This window comes from Lepidochelys kempii, chromosome 3 (assembly GCF_965140265.1).
Source record: "Lepidochelys kempii isolate rLepKem1 chromosome 3, rLepKem1.hap2, whole genome shotgun sequence".
Classification (NCBI taxonomy): Eukaryota; Metazoa; Chordata; order Testudines; family Cheloniidae; genus Lepidochelys; species Lepidochelys kempii.
Window position 1 is genome coordinate 134,425,433 of NC_133258.1, and position 18,259 is coordinate 134,443,691.

The 18,259-nt window shown below is 46.7% G+C and overlaps 1 protein-coding gene across 3 annotated transcripts in view; it reads right to left on the reverse strand.

Annotated features, from left to right (window-relative positions):
- GNG4 (G protein subunit gamma 4) overlaps positions 1 to 18,259 on the reverse strand; it is a 41,193-nt gene that overhangs the window by 2,758 nt on the left and 20,176 nt on the right. For all 3 annotated transcript variants that reach the window (XM_073338153.1, XM_073338155.1, XM_073338154.1), the window contains exon 2: positions 16,020 to 16,128. In XM_073338153.1, the coding sequence (XP_073194254.1) occupies positions 16,020 to 16,118 (99 nt within the window). In that variant the 5' untranslated portion in view covers positions 16,119 to 16,128. The remainder of the gene's footprint in view (positions 1 to 16,019; positions 16,129 to 18,259) is intronic.

Consider the following 18,259-nt stretch of genomic DNA (forward strand, 5'->3'; position numbering starts at 1 on the left):
CCTAGTCATGCTGTGTCACAAAGTATGTGGAGTATTTTTGTATCATTTGACTGGCTGGCTGACTATTTCTGTTACGTGAGTTGAGCCATTTACATTTTTCTTTTTGTTTTTTAAAAGATTATTGTATCTTAAGTATTGGGACAGTGCCCAGAGCTTAGGATAGATGCTCTTTTTATCAGTCAAGCTATATTAAAATAATGGTGTACAAATAAAGGACAATGATGTACCAAATTCTCCCTTCAATTACAGACTGAACTCACTATCATTGTACCACTATAAACAAGAGGAGAATTTGAGCCTAATTTCTAATGTTTTCTAAAGAATTTGTAATCAGCCTCAAAACTCTAGCCTGCTCGTGCACAACTTCCTTTGGATAAGGCCCATAACATTAATGGAAACCTTTCCACTGACTTCAATAAGCTTTTAATCATGCTCCATATCAAGGAACAATTTATTCCATACAATTTTGTACTAACTAAAACATGGTGATCTGTTAGAAAACTTAAAACCGGCCAAATATTTATGATTGGAATCCCATTACAGACTCCACTCCTTAGCTGAGGAAATCAAAATGTTAAAGTCACGGATAACTAGTTTGTAGCAAGTGAACCATGCTGAGAGAGAGAGGGCTGGGCAGAGGCGTTACCCATGAACAACGAATCACTGGGGCAATACATAGCTAGGAAAAACAGTATTACATAGGGCAGGAAAATAGTTCAGTTGAACAAAACTTGAGGGGAAAGTGGTCTGCAGAAAGGAACAGTACTTTAGAAAAAGAAACAGGTCAGACAACAGGAAAATAAAATGGTAAGTGGACCCTAGCTTCAAAGGAAGAAAGCAAAAGAGGTGAAAGGAGACTGTTTCCCCATTATTTTCAGACTCCCTCAAATATCTACTAGGTGAGATGTGGCAAAAGAAAAGATGATTTTTCACTTTCTTCTGGAGGTGGACAGGGGTCAGACAGGTGTGAATTGTAATAACCAAAGAGAACTGCAGAATCTTTTCAGCAAATCCTGACAGGATTTTCATTTAAATTCACTGGAGAATTTAAAGAGACTCTACAACAGGGGTGGGCAAACTTTTTGGTCTGAGGGCCACATCTGGGTGGGGAAATTGTATGCAGGGCTGGGACAGGGGGTTGGGGTGTGGGAGGGAGTGCGGGGTGTGGGAGGGGTTGCAGTGTGCAGGAACGGGCTCAGGGCAAGCGATTGGGGCAGAGGAGGGGTGCGGGCTGTATGAGGGGGCTCAGGGAAGGGGGTTGGGGTGCAGGAGGGGTGCGAACTGCAGGAGGGAGCTCAGGGCAGGGGGTTGGAGTGCAGGAGGGATGCGGGGTGCGAAGGGGCTCAGGGCAGGGAGTTGGGGTGCATGGGGGTGCAGGGTGCAACAGGGGGCTCAGGAAAGGGAGTTGGGGTGCAGGAGGGGTGTGAGGTGCAGGCAGGGAGCTTAGGGCTGGGAATTGGGGGGCGGAGTGCAGGAGGGGTTCGGGCTCCGGCCCGGCGCTGCTTACCTAAAGTGTCTCTGGGTTGGCAGCGGTGCACACCAGGGCCAGGGCAGGTTCCCTGCCTGCCTGCCCTGGCCCCACCCTGCGCTGCTCCGGGAAGTGGCAGGCACCACGTTCCTGCGTGGCTCCTGGGGGAGGGAGGGACACAGGGCTCTGTGCACTGCCCTTGCCACGCCTCCAGGTACCTCCCCCAAAGCTCCCATTGGCCACAGTTCCCTGTTCCCGGCCAATGAGAGCTGTGGGGGGTGGTGGCTGGAGGCAAGGGCAACGCATAAGGCATTCCAACTTGGGTTAGTATGTTGATTGGTTACAAGTTCTTTATATGGGCATGATGTCTGAGAGCACAGTGATATGCAGGGTCACAGCAATTCAATATGAAGAAACCTATTACTGAGTCCATCCCTAGGCTAAGGCATGATATAGCCCCCACACCTAACTTATAAACCAATTTACAAATAGGAAAATGGAACACTTCCAGAAATAGAGAGTTGGCATACCTTTCAACAACATATTAAAACAACACTTCAGATTTACTAACGTCAGAACAAGAATCACAAGTAAGTTGTAGACTCACTACAGTATGATCCAACTACCCACTTACAACAAGCCATGAAGCAGCACAGGCCAACATTTCAGCTCAGTGATTGTCACAAGCTAAAACCTCCATCTTCTTCCCCATATCAAGCCCAAGAACTTTTGTATGGGGGAACCCCCCCGCACCTCAGGCATACACTGCATTAAGGCTGTTGGAGTGGCTCCCTGGCAGCTGTAGAGCTACAGCGACTGACTATTACAACAACAGCAAAAAAGTTAGTGATCATACTCCAATAGCACTAAGTCACATCAGGGTGAACTTTTATAGGTTACGGACATATTTCTGTCAGCACCCAAGAGGTGTGCTGCAACTGCCTACTAATGCATACCCTGCTGTGCCTTATTTCTATATGGAATGTACTGTGTCATTATCACATTTGAAATACAGGAAATGTTAAACAAAGGACATGATTTTAAACTTTAGTAACAGTTGCTCACCTTAAAATATTCAAGCTGAATGCTGCTTGGCAGTTTCTGTTCAATGTTGCATGACTCAAGACTACTTTTATCAACATCAAAAAAATCAAGCCTAACATGACTTGCATCACATCCTTCCCTATTTCCCCAGTAAAAAAAACGGTTACTCACTTTCTCGTAACTGCTGTTTTTCAAGATGCGTTGTTCATGTCCATTCGAAGCAGGTGTGTGCGTGCCGTGTGCACGCCAGCCGGAAGATATATCCCCTAGCAGCGTCCATAGGGTTGGCCGGGGCGCCCCCTGGGGTGGCGCCTTCATGGCGCCCAATATCGAATCCTGCCAACCTCCCCACCCCCTCAGTTCCTTCTTGACAACCATTCCGACAGAGGGGTAGGTGGGTGGGTATTGGAATGGACATGAACAACACATCTCGAAGAACAACAGTTATGAGAAAGTGAGTAACCATTTTTTCTTCTTCAAGTGATTGTTCATGTCCATTCCAAGCAGGTGATTCACAAGCTAGAGATCAGGAGATGGGGTCGGAGTTATCCACTGAAAAGAGCACAGCTCTCCCAAAAGCCGCATCGTCCCTGGACTGTTGTGTAATTGCATAGTATGACGTAAATGTATGTATTGAGGACCACGTGGCTACCCTGCAGATTTTCTGAATAGGGACTTGTGCCAGGAACGCCACAGAGGAGGCCTGGGCCCTGGTAGAGTGAGCGGTTATCTGCGGAGCGGGCTACTTTGCCAGGGTATAGCACTCCCTAATGCAGGACATTATCCATGACGATATGCGCTGAGATGATACCGGAAGGCCCGTCATTCTGTCTGCCACGGCTCTGAAGAGTTGGACGGATTTCCGGAATGATTTAGCTCTCTCTATGTAGAAGGCTAAGGCCCTATGCACGTCCAGTGAGTGCAGCCTGCGCTCCCTATCGGAGGAGTGTGGCTTGGGATAAAACACTGGGAGGAAGATGTCCTTGGTCATGTAAAAATGGGAGACAACCTTTGGGAGAAAAGCCGGATGAGGCCTAAGCTGAACCTTATCCTTATGAAAAACTGTGTAAGGGGGCTCAGACGTGAGGGCTCAGACCTGAGCTCCAAGACCCGTCAGGCCGAAGTAATTGCCACGAGGAACGCAACCTTGAATGAGAAATATAGCAGGGAGCAGGTGGCCAGAGGTTCAAATGGTGGGCCTGTAAGCCTGGAGAGGACTAAATTGAGGTCCCAGGCAGGGACAGGCTGACACGTGTATGGGAAGAGCCTGTCCAAACCCTTGAGAAAACAACTGACCATAGGGTTTGCAAAGACCGAGAAACCGTCTGAACCCGGGTGGAAGGCGGAGATCGTGGCCAAGTGGACCCTTAATGATGACCAGGAAAAGTTCTGGTGCTTTAGGTGAAGGAAGTAGTCCAGTATAAATGGCATGGAGGCGAAGAGCGGCGGCTGACTACGTTGCTCCGCCCAGATGGAGAACCTTTTCCACTTAGCCAGGTAAGTAGCCCTGGTAGAGTGCTTTCTACTACCCAGGAGGACTTGTCTGACCTGGTCTGAACAAGAGAGCTCTGTGGCACTTAGCCATGGAGCATCCAGGCCGTAAGGTGGAGCGACTCCAGATTCAGGTGCCAGAGACGGCCCTGGTCCTGTGTGATCAGGTCGGGAACCACTGGTAAGGTGAGAGGGGCTGCTATGGACATTTTCAGGAGCGAGGTGAACCAGTGCTGATGTGGCCACGCTGGCGCTATTAGTATGACTCGAGCCCAGTCCCTGCGGATCTTGAGAAGCACCCTGTGGACTAGGGGGATGGGTGGGAAAACGTACAGCAGGCAGCCCTCCCATAAGAGGAGGAAGGCGTCCCCAATGGACCCCGCACTGTGGTTCCCGAGAGAACAGAATGACGTTTCTTGTTGTCCGGAGTGGCAAACAGGTCTATCTGGGGAGAGCCCCAAAACTGGAAGATTGAGCTCACCACGTCTGGCCGAAGGGACCACTCATGGCTGTTGAAGGTCTGGCTGAGGCTGTCTGCCAGTGTGTTTCACACCCCTGGGAGGTATGAGGGCTGCAGGTGGATCGAGTGCTCTATGCAGAAATCTCACAGTGCAAGGGCTTCTCGGCACAAGGGAGAGGAGCCTGCACCCCCCTGTTTGTTGATATAAAACATCACTAAGGTGTTGTCCGTGAGGATTGAAACACATCTGCCCGTTATGTGCGTTTTGAAAGCATGACAGGCCAGATGCACTGCCCTCAGCTCTTTGACATTGATGTGAAGAGCGAGGTCCACCAGAGACCAGAGGCCTTGGGTCTTGAAGTCCCCTAGGTGAGCCCCCCAACCCAGATCCGAGGCATCTGACACCAAGGTGAGCGAGGGCTGAGGGCTGGCAAAAGGTACCCCTGCGCAAACCATTCGAAGGTTGAGCCACCATAGGAGGAAGTCCAGTACCAGGTGGGGCAGGGTTACGACTCTGTCCAACACATCTTGGGCTGGTTGGTACACTGACACCAGTCAAGACCGGAGTGGGTGCAGCCTGAGCCTGGCATGCTGCACCACGTAAGTGCATGAGGCCATGTGTCCCAGCAGCTTTAGACAGTTTCTTGCCGACATCATGGGGAACTGTCTGAGGCCGTGTATGATGTCCTGAAGTGAGCGAAACCTGGCCTCCGGGAGGTACGCTCTGGCTTGAGTAGAATCTAGGACTGCGCCTATGAACTCTATCCTCTGCACCAGGGACAGAGTGGATTTCTCCTCGTTCGGGAGGAGACCTAAGTCGAGGAAGGTTCTCCTTATAAACTCGACCTGAGCCTCCACCTGGGCCCTCGAGCAACCCTTGATCAGCCAGTCGTCGAGGTATGGGAAAACCTGTATTTGGTGCTTGCGCAGGAAAGCCGCAACAACTGCCATGCATTTTGTGAATACTCACGGGGCAGTTGACAGTCCGAACGGGAGAACTGCAAACTGGTAGTGGCCTGTGTTCACCACGAATCTGAGGTACTGTCTGTGATGTGGGACTATTGCGATATGAAAATACGCATCCTTCAAGTCGAGTGCGGCGTACCAGTCTCCTGGATCCAGTGAGGGGATAATGGAGGTTAGCGGGACCATGCGAAAGTTGAGTTTCTTTATGTACTTGTTGAGTTGTCGCAGGTCCAGTATGGGTCTGAGGCCCCCGTTGGCCTTCGGTATTAGGAAGTACCGGGAGTAAAAACCCTTGCCCCTTAGCTCCTGAGGAACCTCCTCCACTGCCCCTACCGAGAAGAGGGACTGCACCTTTTGACACAGAAGTTGCTCATGAGAGGGGTCCCTGAAGAGGGACGGGGAAGGAGGTTGGGGGGGTGGGAGGGTACAGAATTGGATGGAATATCCCCTCTCTACCGTGCGGAGCACCCAGCAGTCCAAAGTAATTTGAGACCAGGCACAGTAGAAAGGGGATAGACGGGACAAGAAAGTAAGATGGGAAGGATCCAAAGGTCGAACTGGCAAGCCGTTCTCGACCGTACCCTCCGGGTGGTCGAGTGGTACGGTCGAGGACGGCTTGCCAGGGTGGTGGTGGTGTAGAGCCCTGTGGGGCCCTAGGTTGGCCCGAGTTTTGCCCAGAGGGAGGATGTTGCCTCCTCTGAGTGCTCCTGTTCCGCCTATGTGGAGCGTCCTGGCGGTTCTGGGGTTGATAAGGACGAGGAGCAGGTTGAGGCCTAAACTGTCTGCGCTGGGTTGCAGGCGTGTGAAGCCCCAGCAAACGAAGGGTAGCCCTCGAGTCCTTCAAGCTGTGAAGTCTCTTATCCGTCTTCTCGGAGAAGAGAGCTACACCTTCGAAAGGAAGGTCTTGAATGGTTTGTTGGACATTGTGGGGAAGACCAGAGACCTGTAGCCAGGAGCCTCTCCTCATAACCACCCCTGTGGCCAAAGTGCGAGAGGCCACATCTGCTGCATCCAGGGTCACTTGTAAAGACGCTCGGGAGACCAACTTCTCCTCCTCCACGAGTGCAGAGAACTCCCCCCGAGCTTCCTGGGGCAGAAGCTCTGTAAATTTTGCCATAGACAAACAGGTGTTATGTCCGTAGCGGCTTACTATGGCCTGTTGGTTGGCTATACGAAGCTGTAGACCTGATGTGGAGTAGACCTTCCGGCCAAACAGGTCCAGTTTCTTGGCATCACTGTTTTTAGGGGTGGAGCCTTGAAACCCCTGATGTTCTCTCTGATTGGCCACGTCGACGACCAAAGAGTCCGGAGGAGGATGCGTATAAAGGTGTTCATACCCTTTAGAGGGAACAAAGTAGCGGTGCTCAGATTTCTGGCCATAGGTGCCAGAGAAGCAGCGGTTTGCCACAAGTTCTTAGACGTTTCAGTTATTGACTGGATAAATGGAAATGCAACCCTGGATGGGCCGGAGGGAGCCAGGATGTCTATGACCAGGTATAAGTCTTCTTCTGCCTCCTCTGCCTGAATCCCCAGGCTTTGGGCGGCCTGCTTCAAAAGCTGTTGAAGAACCCGGTTGTCCTCCAAAGCTGGGGCCGGTGAAGTCCCTGCGACCGCTTCGTCAGGTGAAGACGAGGAAGAGAGAACCGGAGGTGGACCCAGTTCACTGCCTTCAGCCCTCCCGGGGTCCCTTGGCACGCAGTACTCGGTCTGTGGAACCGGCACCGATGAAGAACTCTGCATCTCAGCCAGTGCTGGGGCAGGTAAAACTGGTGGGACCGAGACCGTCGAGGTTGGTAGGGATGGAGCTGAGGCTTCCTCTGGTGATGTTGGCTGAGGAGCCGGTGCACTGGCTGAGGCATCGGTGCCAAAATCATGTGTCAGCAGGGCCGCTCCAGTCGAGGGCGGCCCCATCGGCGGCGGTGCTGGCGCTGACTGTGGCACGAACGACGCCAAGGACACAGACACCTTTCTGGAGTGTGGACCATGGACTTGACCCTGGCTCTGATGGTACGCCCAGGGTGTCCAGAAGGGCCACTGAGCAAGTTGTTGCCACTGCTGTTGCCAGGTATGGTTGGTGACTGCGCCGGGACTGGGATCTTCTGCTGTGCGATCTGCTTGATCGAGCCGAGTCTACCGCCGACTCCGAGGTCTCCGAATGAAAAGACCACGGAGGAGCAGTCCCCTGGGTCACCAACGAACGACGACTCGACTCCGGGGAGCGGTGTGCTTCCTGCATCTGTGCGGGCGGTGCCGGAGATGGAGACCAATGAGCCATCATGGTTGGCTTGCACCTGGAGTGAAACAGGGGTCATGCGGTCACCGGAGACTTGTCCCTCCTTCGGGGGGGAGGCCGGCACGGGGAGGTGCATTAGGTCCGTTGCCGCCTCGAACGCCTCTGACGTTGATGGTGGTTGTATGTCCACCAGATGGTCTGGGGATCGAGGAGGGTTCGGACTTGACTGGACCCCGGCTGGGGCAGGAGTCGACGAGACCCTGGGTGGAAGCGAAGTGGACGTGGTCTGTGCCGAGCCACTCGCGGACGGCACCGGCCCCTTAGGCTTCAGGGGGGGTGATCGGCCCCTCACTGGCCTCTTCTTCTTTACTGGCACTGGAGATGGAGAACGGTGCCGAACTGATGCCAACGCCCTATGTCCCAAAGAGTGGTGGTGCCGGTGGGCTTTAGAGTCCTTAGTCTGGCCCAATTCGCGTGCCGGTGGCGCCGGAGCACTGCGCACCAAAGAGGACGTGCTCGGTGCCAGGTTGTTGGGTCCCGGGTCGGATTGCGGTCTCAGAGCTGCCTCCATGAGCAGGAGTTTCAGTCTCTGCTCTCTTGGGCGGGTTCTTGGGTGGAAACCCTTGCAAATGCGGCACTTGTCCTTTTGGTGAGTCTCACCAAGGCACCGCAGGCAGGATGAGTGAGGATCACTCTTGGGCATAAACTTACCACAGGACTCACAGAGTTTAAACCCCGGAGACCCGGGCATACCCCCGGAGGGGAAACTAACTATCTACCAAACACTACTAACTATGTGATAAGTACGGGCGGGAGTAACTATGACTGGCGGGACTAACTATGACTCTCTTAAAGTGTTCTACTTTGGGGAGTCGGGCTCTTGAGGCAGGAAGAAGCAGCTTCGTTGCGGGGGCGGGGGAGTTGTCTCCTCCCAAGCGGCCGGGGCTCCGGCTGGATAAGGAGGTTGCACCTCTCCTCTTGAGGTTCGCTGATTCTCTCACTAGTCTGCACTGTTTAGGGGGAAAAGACGTGGTTTGCCACTGATCCTCCTACTCTGGTCTAGTTACTGGGGCAGCGAGAATAACAGATCCTTAACCTTCCCGCGGTGCCCGCCGGATGCCACCTATATGGTGGTGACCAAAAGGATCTGCTGCCCTGCCCCACAGGGTGACTGGGCTGGAAAACACCCTGTGGGAGAAGCCAACACTTCTGTGTTGAAAAACAATATGATAGCCGAGCCTCCGGGTTCACAGCAAACTGCCCTCCATTGCGTTGAGAATTGTGGGTTTCTCTTGAACTGAGAAAAACTATTTACACTAAGAACAAAGACACTGCTAAGGCGCTTGCTGCAAGAGCGAGCAAAGTTCCAGCTAGCCATCATGGGCGGTTAAGAAGGAACTGAGGTGGTAGTGGGGTCAATGGGGCTCGATATTGGGCGCCTAGGCTGACCCTACAGACGCTGTTAGGGGAAAAATCTTCCAGCTGGTGTGCACGCGGCGCGCACACACCTGCTTGGAATGGATGTGAACAATCACTCAAAGAAGAACTGTGGCTTCCAGTTTCATAAAAACTCATTTACATCTGCCACAGAAATGTCTAAAATAATCAGAATTCATTGGTCAAACTGAAGTCTAACAAAGTTAACAACACGAGTGCTTCCTTAATACCTCCCCCTTTTTTACTGTTTTAAAATATGTATTTGCCCAATCTCTCATTTTTCAGATCATGCTTTTCTACTCCCCTCAGGATAAAGGGAGTATCTAGTAGTCAAAGTTACCAAATAGTTGTGAAGCTGAAAACAACTGGCAGCCTCAGGAGGACTGTGGAATTTTACCATTACATTTCAGAACAACAGAGGTGATTAAAACAGCTCAAGTTAGAATATAATCCTGTTAGCTAGCTGTACTGTAATTATAAGCTTTAAATGACAAGGAAAAATGCTGCAATTACTATGTCATCTGCCTTGTCATAGATTGTGAATAATTACTATCCTTGCTATGACACCCACTCCACTTATTCCTTTGCATCCAAAAATCAACAGATCCACACACATTTCTCAGCAACCCCGCCGCTTATCTCATAACATTATTCAGAGCCAGTTAGGGATATTTTCTACTTCCTTTTGAAAAAAAGGAAACAAAGTAATAGCTGATACAGTATGATACTTAAGTGTTTCAGCATTCTTTCTTGCTGAATTTTTCTACTCATGAAGGAGAGGAGATCTAACAGAGCTCAGAGTCTCTATTCATGGGACAACTATGGTGCAGCCAGTTGCGGCACTACATTCTCTTAACCTCTCTCAATTTTGATGATCTTCCTGGTTAGCAGGAATCAGCATCTTCCATAGACACCAGTAGTTGTTCTTGATGTGTCTCCTAGGTAGGAGCCATTACCTATATCAGCATCCTGATTCCATGCTGTGGGATCGATCCTCACCTTCTGTAGTCAGAAGACACCAAACTCAGTTTACTATTCTTCTACTGTAACTCATTCTTTAGGCTTATCATAAGCCATCAACAACAGCATTCCCCCCAGACACTGGTACACGTACCAGTATTGATGCTTCCAGCTTTTATGACTAGTAGAAGTCGTATCTCTCCCTCTCTTTAATGAGCTTCCTTGTTGGACTCCAGTGCATTGTCACTGCTTCCTTCTCTGATGGTCCACGGTGCTTGCTTTCTAGTCAGTTATAAACAATTTAATCTGCAATGAAGTATTGGCACCTCCAAATGCAACTTGTAGGACCACAAATCTTTGATATGAGCAGGCTCACATAACCTCTGCTGGTTACTGCATGTGAGGCAGTCACAGACAAGGTGATGTGCAATGGAGTCCTTTTTGTTTCTTTATGATGTATGAAGGTGGCCTAGAAAGTTTATTTTAAGAAAAACATTTTCCTTCCTTTTTTTCTTGTCATTAGAAATTCAGGTCTTATCTACTCTGGAAGACTGATCGGGTAGTGAAGCTATTTTTATTCAAACTATTTAAAAACCACTTGTTTTTTGTTAATGTCTATTTAACTTAAATAGTTAAGAAACACTTGGGGAAAAGGACATCTTTAACATTCAGCACTCCTACCTCTTCAGTTAAGATCTGCAAGAGCTCTAAATTCACATCTTGAGACTACCAATGAGTCTTTCAGTAAAGACAGGATAGACCAGATTTGTTATATCTGTTATTTCTAAGGTTAAAAAATAAAAAAAAGCAGGCAGAAAAAACCTCTTAACATCCCTTTTCAAGTTTTCTTTGATCATAAAAATAAGGCATAAACTCAACTGTTTTATCCTTTGCAAGTCACTTTTAGGCTACTATGCTAATACAGTTGCCATGAAAGCCCTGGAGCCACTGGTTTTTCAGCACCTTATAAACTGCTATGATACAAATTTCTGTTTAGTTTGACCTTAGATCAGGTACCAAAATGCATTTGGAGAACAAATGATTGGGCTTTTAAGCTATCCGGGCCTTAAGCCTGCCTCAGCTGTCCATAATTAAACTGACAACAAAAAAGCCTCATTTCCCTTCTGCCTTTGTTGTTTTATATTTAGTTACAGAGCATTACTTTGTACTTCTACACATTAAGTTGTCTCTACTACATTCCCTGAACAAGTCCTTATCAATAGCTAGGCTGTAGTTTGGTGCTGTAGCAGCTGTTTTAAGATAAGGCCTAGTAAATGAAATTAGGTTTGAGGGGAAAAAAGCCAACTGAAAACTGAGTTTTTGAAAAACGGGGATCTTAGTGCAGATACATGAGAACAAACAGATTTTCACTGAATGAAATGCAAATATGAATGTACATGTATACATGACAATTTCATCATCATGTAATAAAGAGGTGAAATACTTAAAGCTGTGTTTATATAGTTTTCAATGGAACTTTGCATAAGCAGTTTCCAATTATTGGTGAATAGATTTAGATAAAAGCACCAGTGATAATTGATATTCTGACTATTCACCTAAAAGCAAGAGTGCCTTTATTCACTCAGGATTACGAAAATGCCTGTATGACATTGAAATAGAAAGAAAATACTACATACATGTACATGATGCAGTTTTTAAATACACAATCACATATTTTTTCTCCCTCAGGTACCCTGCCTCATTTAGTGCATAGGATGGATTCACAAGGAGGTCAAGTTAAGGTTGCATGTGTAATCTTGTAACTGGCATTATCTAACAGTGCTTGGCTTTATAATTTAATAACTGTCTTTTAACTTTTTTTTACTGTAATATGTTGGAGTGTCACTTTAATTCTGGGGAGGTTATCACATCCAAAGATACTGTAACTTTTAAATGAGTGCTTTGAAGACTTACAGATTAAATGTAGCAATTTAGAAAATTAAACAAGAACTTTTCAGCTTCTTAATGACAACATTTGAGAATGGTATAAATTCTAGGGTAGTAGGTTTTATTCTGTTTTTTAAAATACAAAATGTGATTTCCTTGTATTCATTTTGCAATTATTTCAAATGTGTATTTGAACAACAGCTTGGCTGCTGTCCTCCTTCCATCTAGTCCTGCAGTAAATTCATTGTACTATTTGGGGGACAGAGTGGGTAAAAACTATGGGTGAGATTCTCACTCTGACACCATCCCCTGTATGTCAGGTAAGGGGGCGGAGCAACTTAAAACAGAAACTGAGGAAGACAGCTGTGAGGCAGCCATCTAAGAATCCCCTTGCAAGCACTGGCAAAGGAGGTGTGAAAGGTGCATCAAAGGTGGTCCTGCAGCTAGGATTCCAGACAGCATTGCAACCTATACGGCAGCCTCAGAAGGATGTAATAATTTAGCTCCACAGGGATGTCTAAATTATGGTGGGCCACTTAGCCCACAGAGAAGCCCAGAACTGGGAGAGCATAAAAAACCATGTTAGATCCCCTTCCCCTTGGGGTTTGAGTTCTGTGTTGTGCCTCTGATCTTTCTTGTATTAATCAATGACTATGTATTCATATGGAGATATTTGATATGCTTTATCAGTGCATTCAAGCTCTTCCTGTAGAGATGCATGGATTGGACAGACTCCACAAATGCGGTGGTTAAGATGATGGACCCAAATTTCCTCAACAATCACACCACAGTAAGTGAAAAGCGCTTAAATTTGGAAATGGAAAGAGTCAGAGATCCTTGTGTGTATAATTTAGATTTTGTACAGCCCTCAGATATTATGACGTCCAATGTGGCAAGGGCAAGTTGTTTGAAAAAGGAAAGAACAAGAGGCAGATTGACATATGATAAACCTCCCACTCTATGTGAGGTTAAAAATACTGTTTTAAAAGTCTCTTATTGACCTTTCATGTGTTCATGGAGGTTGGTCTTTATTACTAAAGAACACACATGATTATGGTGCTTCACAAACTCATTGAAATGTAGGTCTGAAAGGGACCTTGAGAAGTCATCAAGTCCAGCCCCGGGTGTCAGGAACTAGGCTGGCTCTCGACATGGTTGTGTGGCAACCAAATGAGCTTGGCTAGGCCCAACAAACCCTCATTTAAGTGACTGTGCTCCCTGACTGGACAGGGGGGCCAAGAGATCAGATCATCCTTTAAGCCTTTCGGCAACAGCAGCACATTGGCTGCTTAATGTGTTCCATACTCACTGCTGCACCAGACCTGCTTCCTGCACCAGCCTTTGCTCCAACTGATGCCTGCCCCTAACTACAGCCTTAGTCCCTTCCTTCTTCAGAACTCCTGGCTCCGACCAGTCCCTTGTCTACCGACCATGACTCCAGCTCTGCCCTTTGGTTCTGTTTTGACTCCCAGTTCTGATCATTATCTTGTCCCCTGATTTTGCCCCAGCCAATAGGCCAGATTCCTGTTCTGACCACTAAGTCACACCACCTACACACCGGTCTGACACCCTGCACTGAGGCAGGATCAAGTAAACCTAGACCATTCTTGACTCGTGTTTGTCCAAGCTGTTCTTAAAACCTCCAGTGATGGGGATTCTACAACCTCTCTTGGAAGCCTATTCCAGAGCTTAACTACCCTTGCAGTTAGAAAGTTTTTCCTAATACCTAACCTAACATCTCCTTTGCTGCAGATTATGCCAATTACTTCTTGTCCTACCTATAGTGGACATGAAGAATAATTGATAACAATCTTCTTTATAACGCATATCAGTAAGAAACAACATCTTTAACATCTCTGTAAATATTTTTGGAATGGGAGCTAGAATTAAGCATTTGCTTTCGGTCTTTAAAGAAAATAGGGAAAATATGTATATACAAATATTTTCCAAGTATCACCATTCCATGTGAAGGGTAAATAAATATTGCTGATTGTAGGAAAGCTACAAGCTAGCAATACTAAGATTATTCTAGATCATGCTACGCAATAACTAAACAGAAAAAGTAACCCTCATTTACCCAATGGATTATTTTTAAATATTCTATTCAAGTGCAGGTTGCATATTTAAGAAATTAAAGCCTATTAAAATTAACTTCTTGCAATGGAAACATTTATTGTACTCTTGCACATGAGAAATATGAGTAACGCATGAAATTTATGATGAAATTTGTAAAACGGTTGGTTGGAGGAAAATTTAATTAAACTGAAGTGGACTTGCTTAAAAACACTCCCTCTTCCCCCTCATCCTTTATTTACTGAAGGATATGATTTTCAGACATAGTGATTAGTGACTGTGTGTGCAACATGACATCTTAAAAGGAAGCTGATTTTCAGGGTGCTTGAAAAACCAGGCCCTTCTAAAGTGACTAATGATTCTGTGTGCCCAACTTGTCACCTTTTAAAATCTTGGCCTAATGGAAGACATAGGGAGAAATGAAGAGTAATAATTCTACACTTTTCAGCTAAAAAAATTATGAAAATTTCTCTAACCAATATAATCTCTTCACCCCACATGCTTAACAAATACAGTTAAAGGTGTAATATTTTACCCACAAAAAGATGTCCTCAAATATCAGATGCAGACAAATCTGGAGAAGCCAAAATGAAATATTGCATCATTCAGCTTAATTCCCCAGGGCAATGACAACTCTGCTGAACAAAATAAAGGTGAAATTGATTGTGTATTTTGTGTTTCATCTATGTTCAGTGGTAACACAGAGTGACAGAACAGTGATTTAGAAGAGTGATGCAAATGCTAACAGCCAAAATGTTCTAAAGGGCAGCCTCCTTTACTATTGGTGCAATCTGCAACTGCAGAAACCGCTTTCACCTCAACCCAAATGCTGTTGGGCTTTGTCTTGCCATCAGGAAGAAAAGAGCTTGTGGCTCCTTTAAGGTTCCCACACACTGATTACGAGGGAGTGCAAAGAAGACAGTTTCCTGAGCCAAGGGCAACTGGATGAGGCTGACTCAGGTGGGATGCCAACCATCTTGTGTATTGTAGGAGGGAAGGTATTTATAGACGGTTCTCTCCAGAAATAATCTCTCTCACCATGGACAAGGAGCACTCACCCTCCCCACCCATGGGATCAAAGTAGGTCTGAGTTTTATGATCAGCTTTGGGCATTGCTCTAGTTGCCTTTTTCTTTTGGGGCTGAGAAGGAATTTTTCACTCACTGGCAGATTGGCTGGGGCAAGATGTTTTTTTTTGCCTTCCTTACAGCAGTTCAGGGCCCCAGTGGGGTATTTAATGAGGGTAGGTCAAGTTCTTGCATCTTAACAGCTATCCAGTGCAGGTCATCATTCCATAAGGGGTCCAGTTCCCTGATAAATTGGAGTTGGGAATCTGGGGGAAGGGAGTTGGCATTCCTAACGTCTGGTACAGCAATGAGACGATCTCCCCACCTCCTTTCACCCTCATAGAGGGGAGGGTGGTGGGGTCCCAGCAATGTGCAGTTTGCGTAGAGCTGATGACAGCCCTTCCAAATAGGTGGGAATGATTAAGGAAAGAATGACGATGTACACTATATGATTTATTGATGAATATTTCCCAGATGAGTTAATAAAATTGTGGCCTAATTAACCCACATCCCTTGAATCTTTCTTTCTTCCTGCCGGGTTAGGACAATGCATCTACATTTAACTGCAGGAGCAAATCTAAGTACCTGTGCCTCAAACCACCTGACTGTGGGTGCAGACCAGGTAGTTAGAGATGCAAGTACTTCTATTTTACCTGTTATTATTTGCTGATGTACACTGTGCCCACAAAAAAAAAAAAAAAAAAAAGAAAAAAAAAAAAAAGAAGTAGGCTGGGCATCAGTCCTTTGAGAAGTACCCTGCTTAAAGTCAGACAGAATCAATTATACATCATTGTTTTTTCATGTTATCATTCTTTGAACATTATTTCATATATCACATTGCAAAGTACTCCGATAAGGATTTTCTGAAGTACCAAAGTTGAAATTTTACGACACAAAAGTAAAGGGCAATTTCAGAACAATTGACTCAATTTACCTTTATCCTGTCCATGTATGCTTCCATTTTTAACTGCTCCACAGCTTTTCTTGCTTGAGATATATTGGTTGTGTTGTTATTAGACATGATTTCCTTCATTCTGTTTTCCCTAGAACAGTCAAAGTTAAAGCAATTGAAAAGTTGCTTTTCTAAACAAATTCTTACAGGCTTGGTTAAGAGTACACTTATCTAATGTAATATAGCGATCAGACTACAGTTAACTCTCCCTAGACTGATAAAATAAAACTGAATGTAAAGTTACCATTGCTAGACTGCATATCTATAAATGTAAACCACAGAAGGTGAGGAAATAAACAGTTGTTCAACAATCCATCTATACTCAATTCCCCTGTACATTAGCTACCATCCTCCCCACATATTTGCACCCTCAACCACAACTCTGAGCATAACTAATATGCCAAATCACAAATGCAAGTTTCTACACAAAAACTACTTAATTTAGATTGCTAACACAGATCATCCATTCACATAATACAAATACATCTGAACCACCATTTGCAATTTTATTCCAGGCCTCGCTTACACACACTAATACAAAGCCACATACAGTTCTTTTGTACATATGATTTATGAAAACCACACCATCCTGATATCAGTCATCAAAACAGATTACTTTTTAAGCAATAAGAACAGTCAGTTAAGACTGCTCACAGGTTGTTCAGGAAACGTGCTAGAGATGAGTAGTGGAAGAGAAGCAATCAAGGTTGTAAAGGGGAACTAAGGAGTTGAGCATAGATGGAGTGTTCAACTAGGTAAGTTCATGTAGGATCGGTCCATCAGTGGCTATTAGCCAGGATGGGCAGGGATGGTGTCCCTAGTCTCTGCTTGCCAGAAGCTGGGAATGGGTGACAGGGGGATGGATCACTTGATGATTATCTGTTCTGTTCATTCTCTCTGTGGCACCTGGCAGTGGCCACGGTTGGAAGACAGGATACTGGGCTAGATGGACCTTTGGTCTGACCCAGTATGGCTGTTCTTATGTTCAAAGACTTAACTGCTTATTTCCTTGGTTTTTATGGTTTCCATGATTGGGATATGTACTTTACCAGCCTAAACACAAAACAAACCCCCATGAAGTGTAGGAATTACCCTGTTTTTAAAGACAAATAATTATGTATTAACCTTGATACCTGTCTGCAAACTATGAAGGTAACAAAGATAAGATGGGTGAGATAGAATCTTTTATTGGACCAACTTCTGTTGGTGAGAGAGAGAATCTTAGAGCTTATACAGCGCTCTTCTTCAGGTCAGGGAAAGGTACTCAGTGTCACAGTGAAAGACAAGGTGAAATAGATTGTTCAGCATAAAGTGTTAACACGTTACAAGAAACCGTTCAAGGTGAAGTGGGTGGTTAACACCTCCACAGTCACAGGACAGAAGGTTAATAGGTTACAGATTGTTGTAATAAGCCATAAATCCACTGTTTTTGAGTCTGTGATTTTTAGTGTCTAGCAATGCTAGGAATTTAAGCTTCCAGGCCTGTCTTTTGAAGGTGTTGTGCAGGTTTCCTCTGAGGATGATGACAGAGGTCACACATGGAATGATCATTCAGTGAAGAGTTCACCAACAGGTGATACGGTGTTTTTGTCTTTTATCATTTTTCTGTCAGAGTGTAGTGATTTTTTCGTTTCATCCACACAGTTGTTCTTGGGGCATTTAGTGTACGCACTACTGGGTTTACACTGGCTCTGGTGGCGCCAGGCCCAGGGGCCCACAAAGGGTTAATCCAGCCGGGCCACAGCCCAGCAATGTGAAGAGTCAGCAACTTCTGTGTGCCAGATGAAACACTAAGCAGCCTGGGGAGTGCAGTGCAGAGGTGCAAAAGGGACTGTCTGTTCCAGGGTGTGCTGGGAGTTGTAGTTTGCATGCCACTGTGTTCCACTGGGGCCCTGGGACCTGCGCTGCCAGCTACACTACTAGTCCCAGAATGCCCCATGCCATGCTACCAGCCACCCCAGCTGAAGTGGTCGGAGGGGACCAAAAAGAAATCCCAAACAAGGAAATGGTCTGGTGCAGGGAGAGGGTTCCCGGTGCTAATCCCGCTGCACTCCTCCCCTCCCCGAGTCTCCCCCACTCTCCTGGGGTGGCGGGGAGCTGGGGGCAGCCCCCCAGCGAATGTGATGCCTGGGGCCTCCTGGGCACTGTCTCGACCCTGCACTTCAGGGTGGGGGTTGGTTGTCTGTGGTCCCTGGGAGCAGGGTGGGCAGTGACAGCGGGGC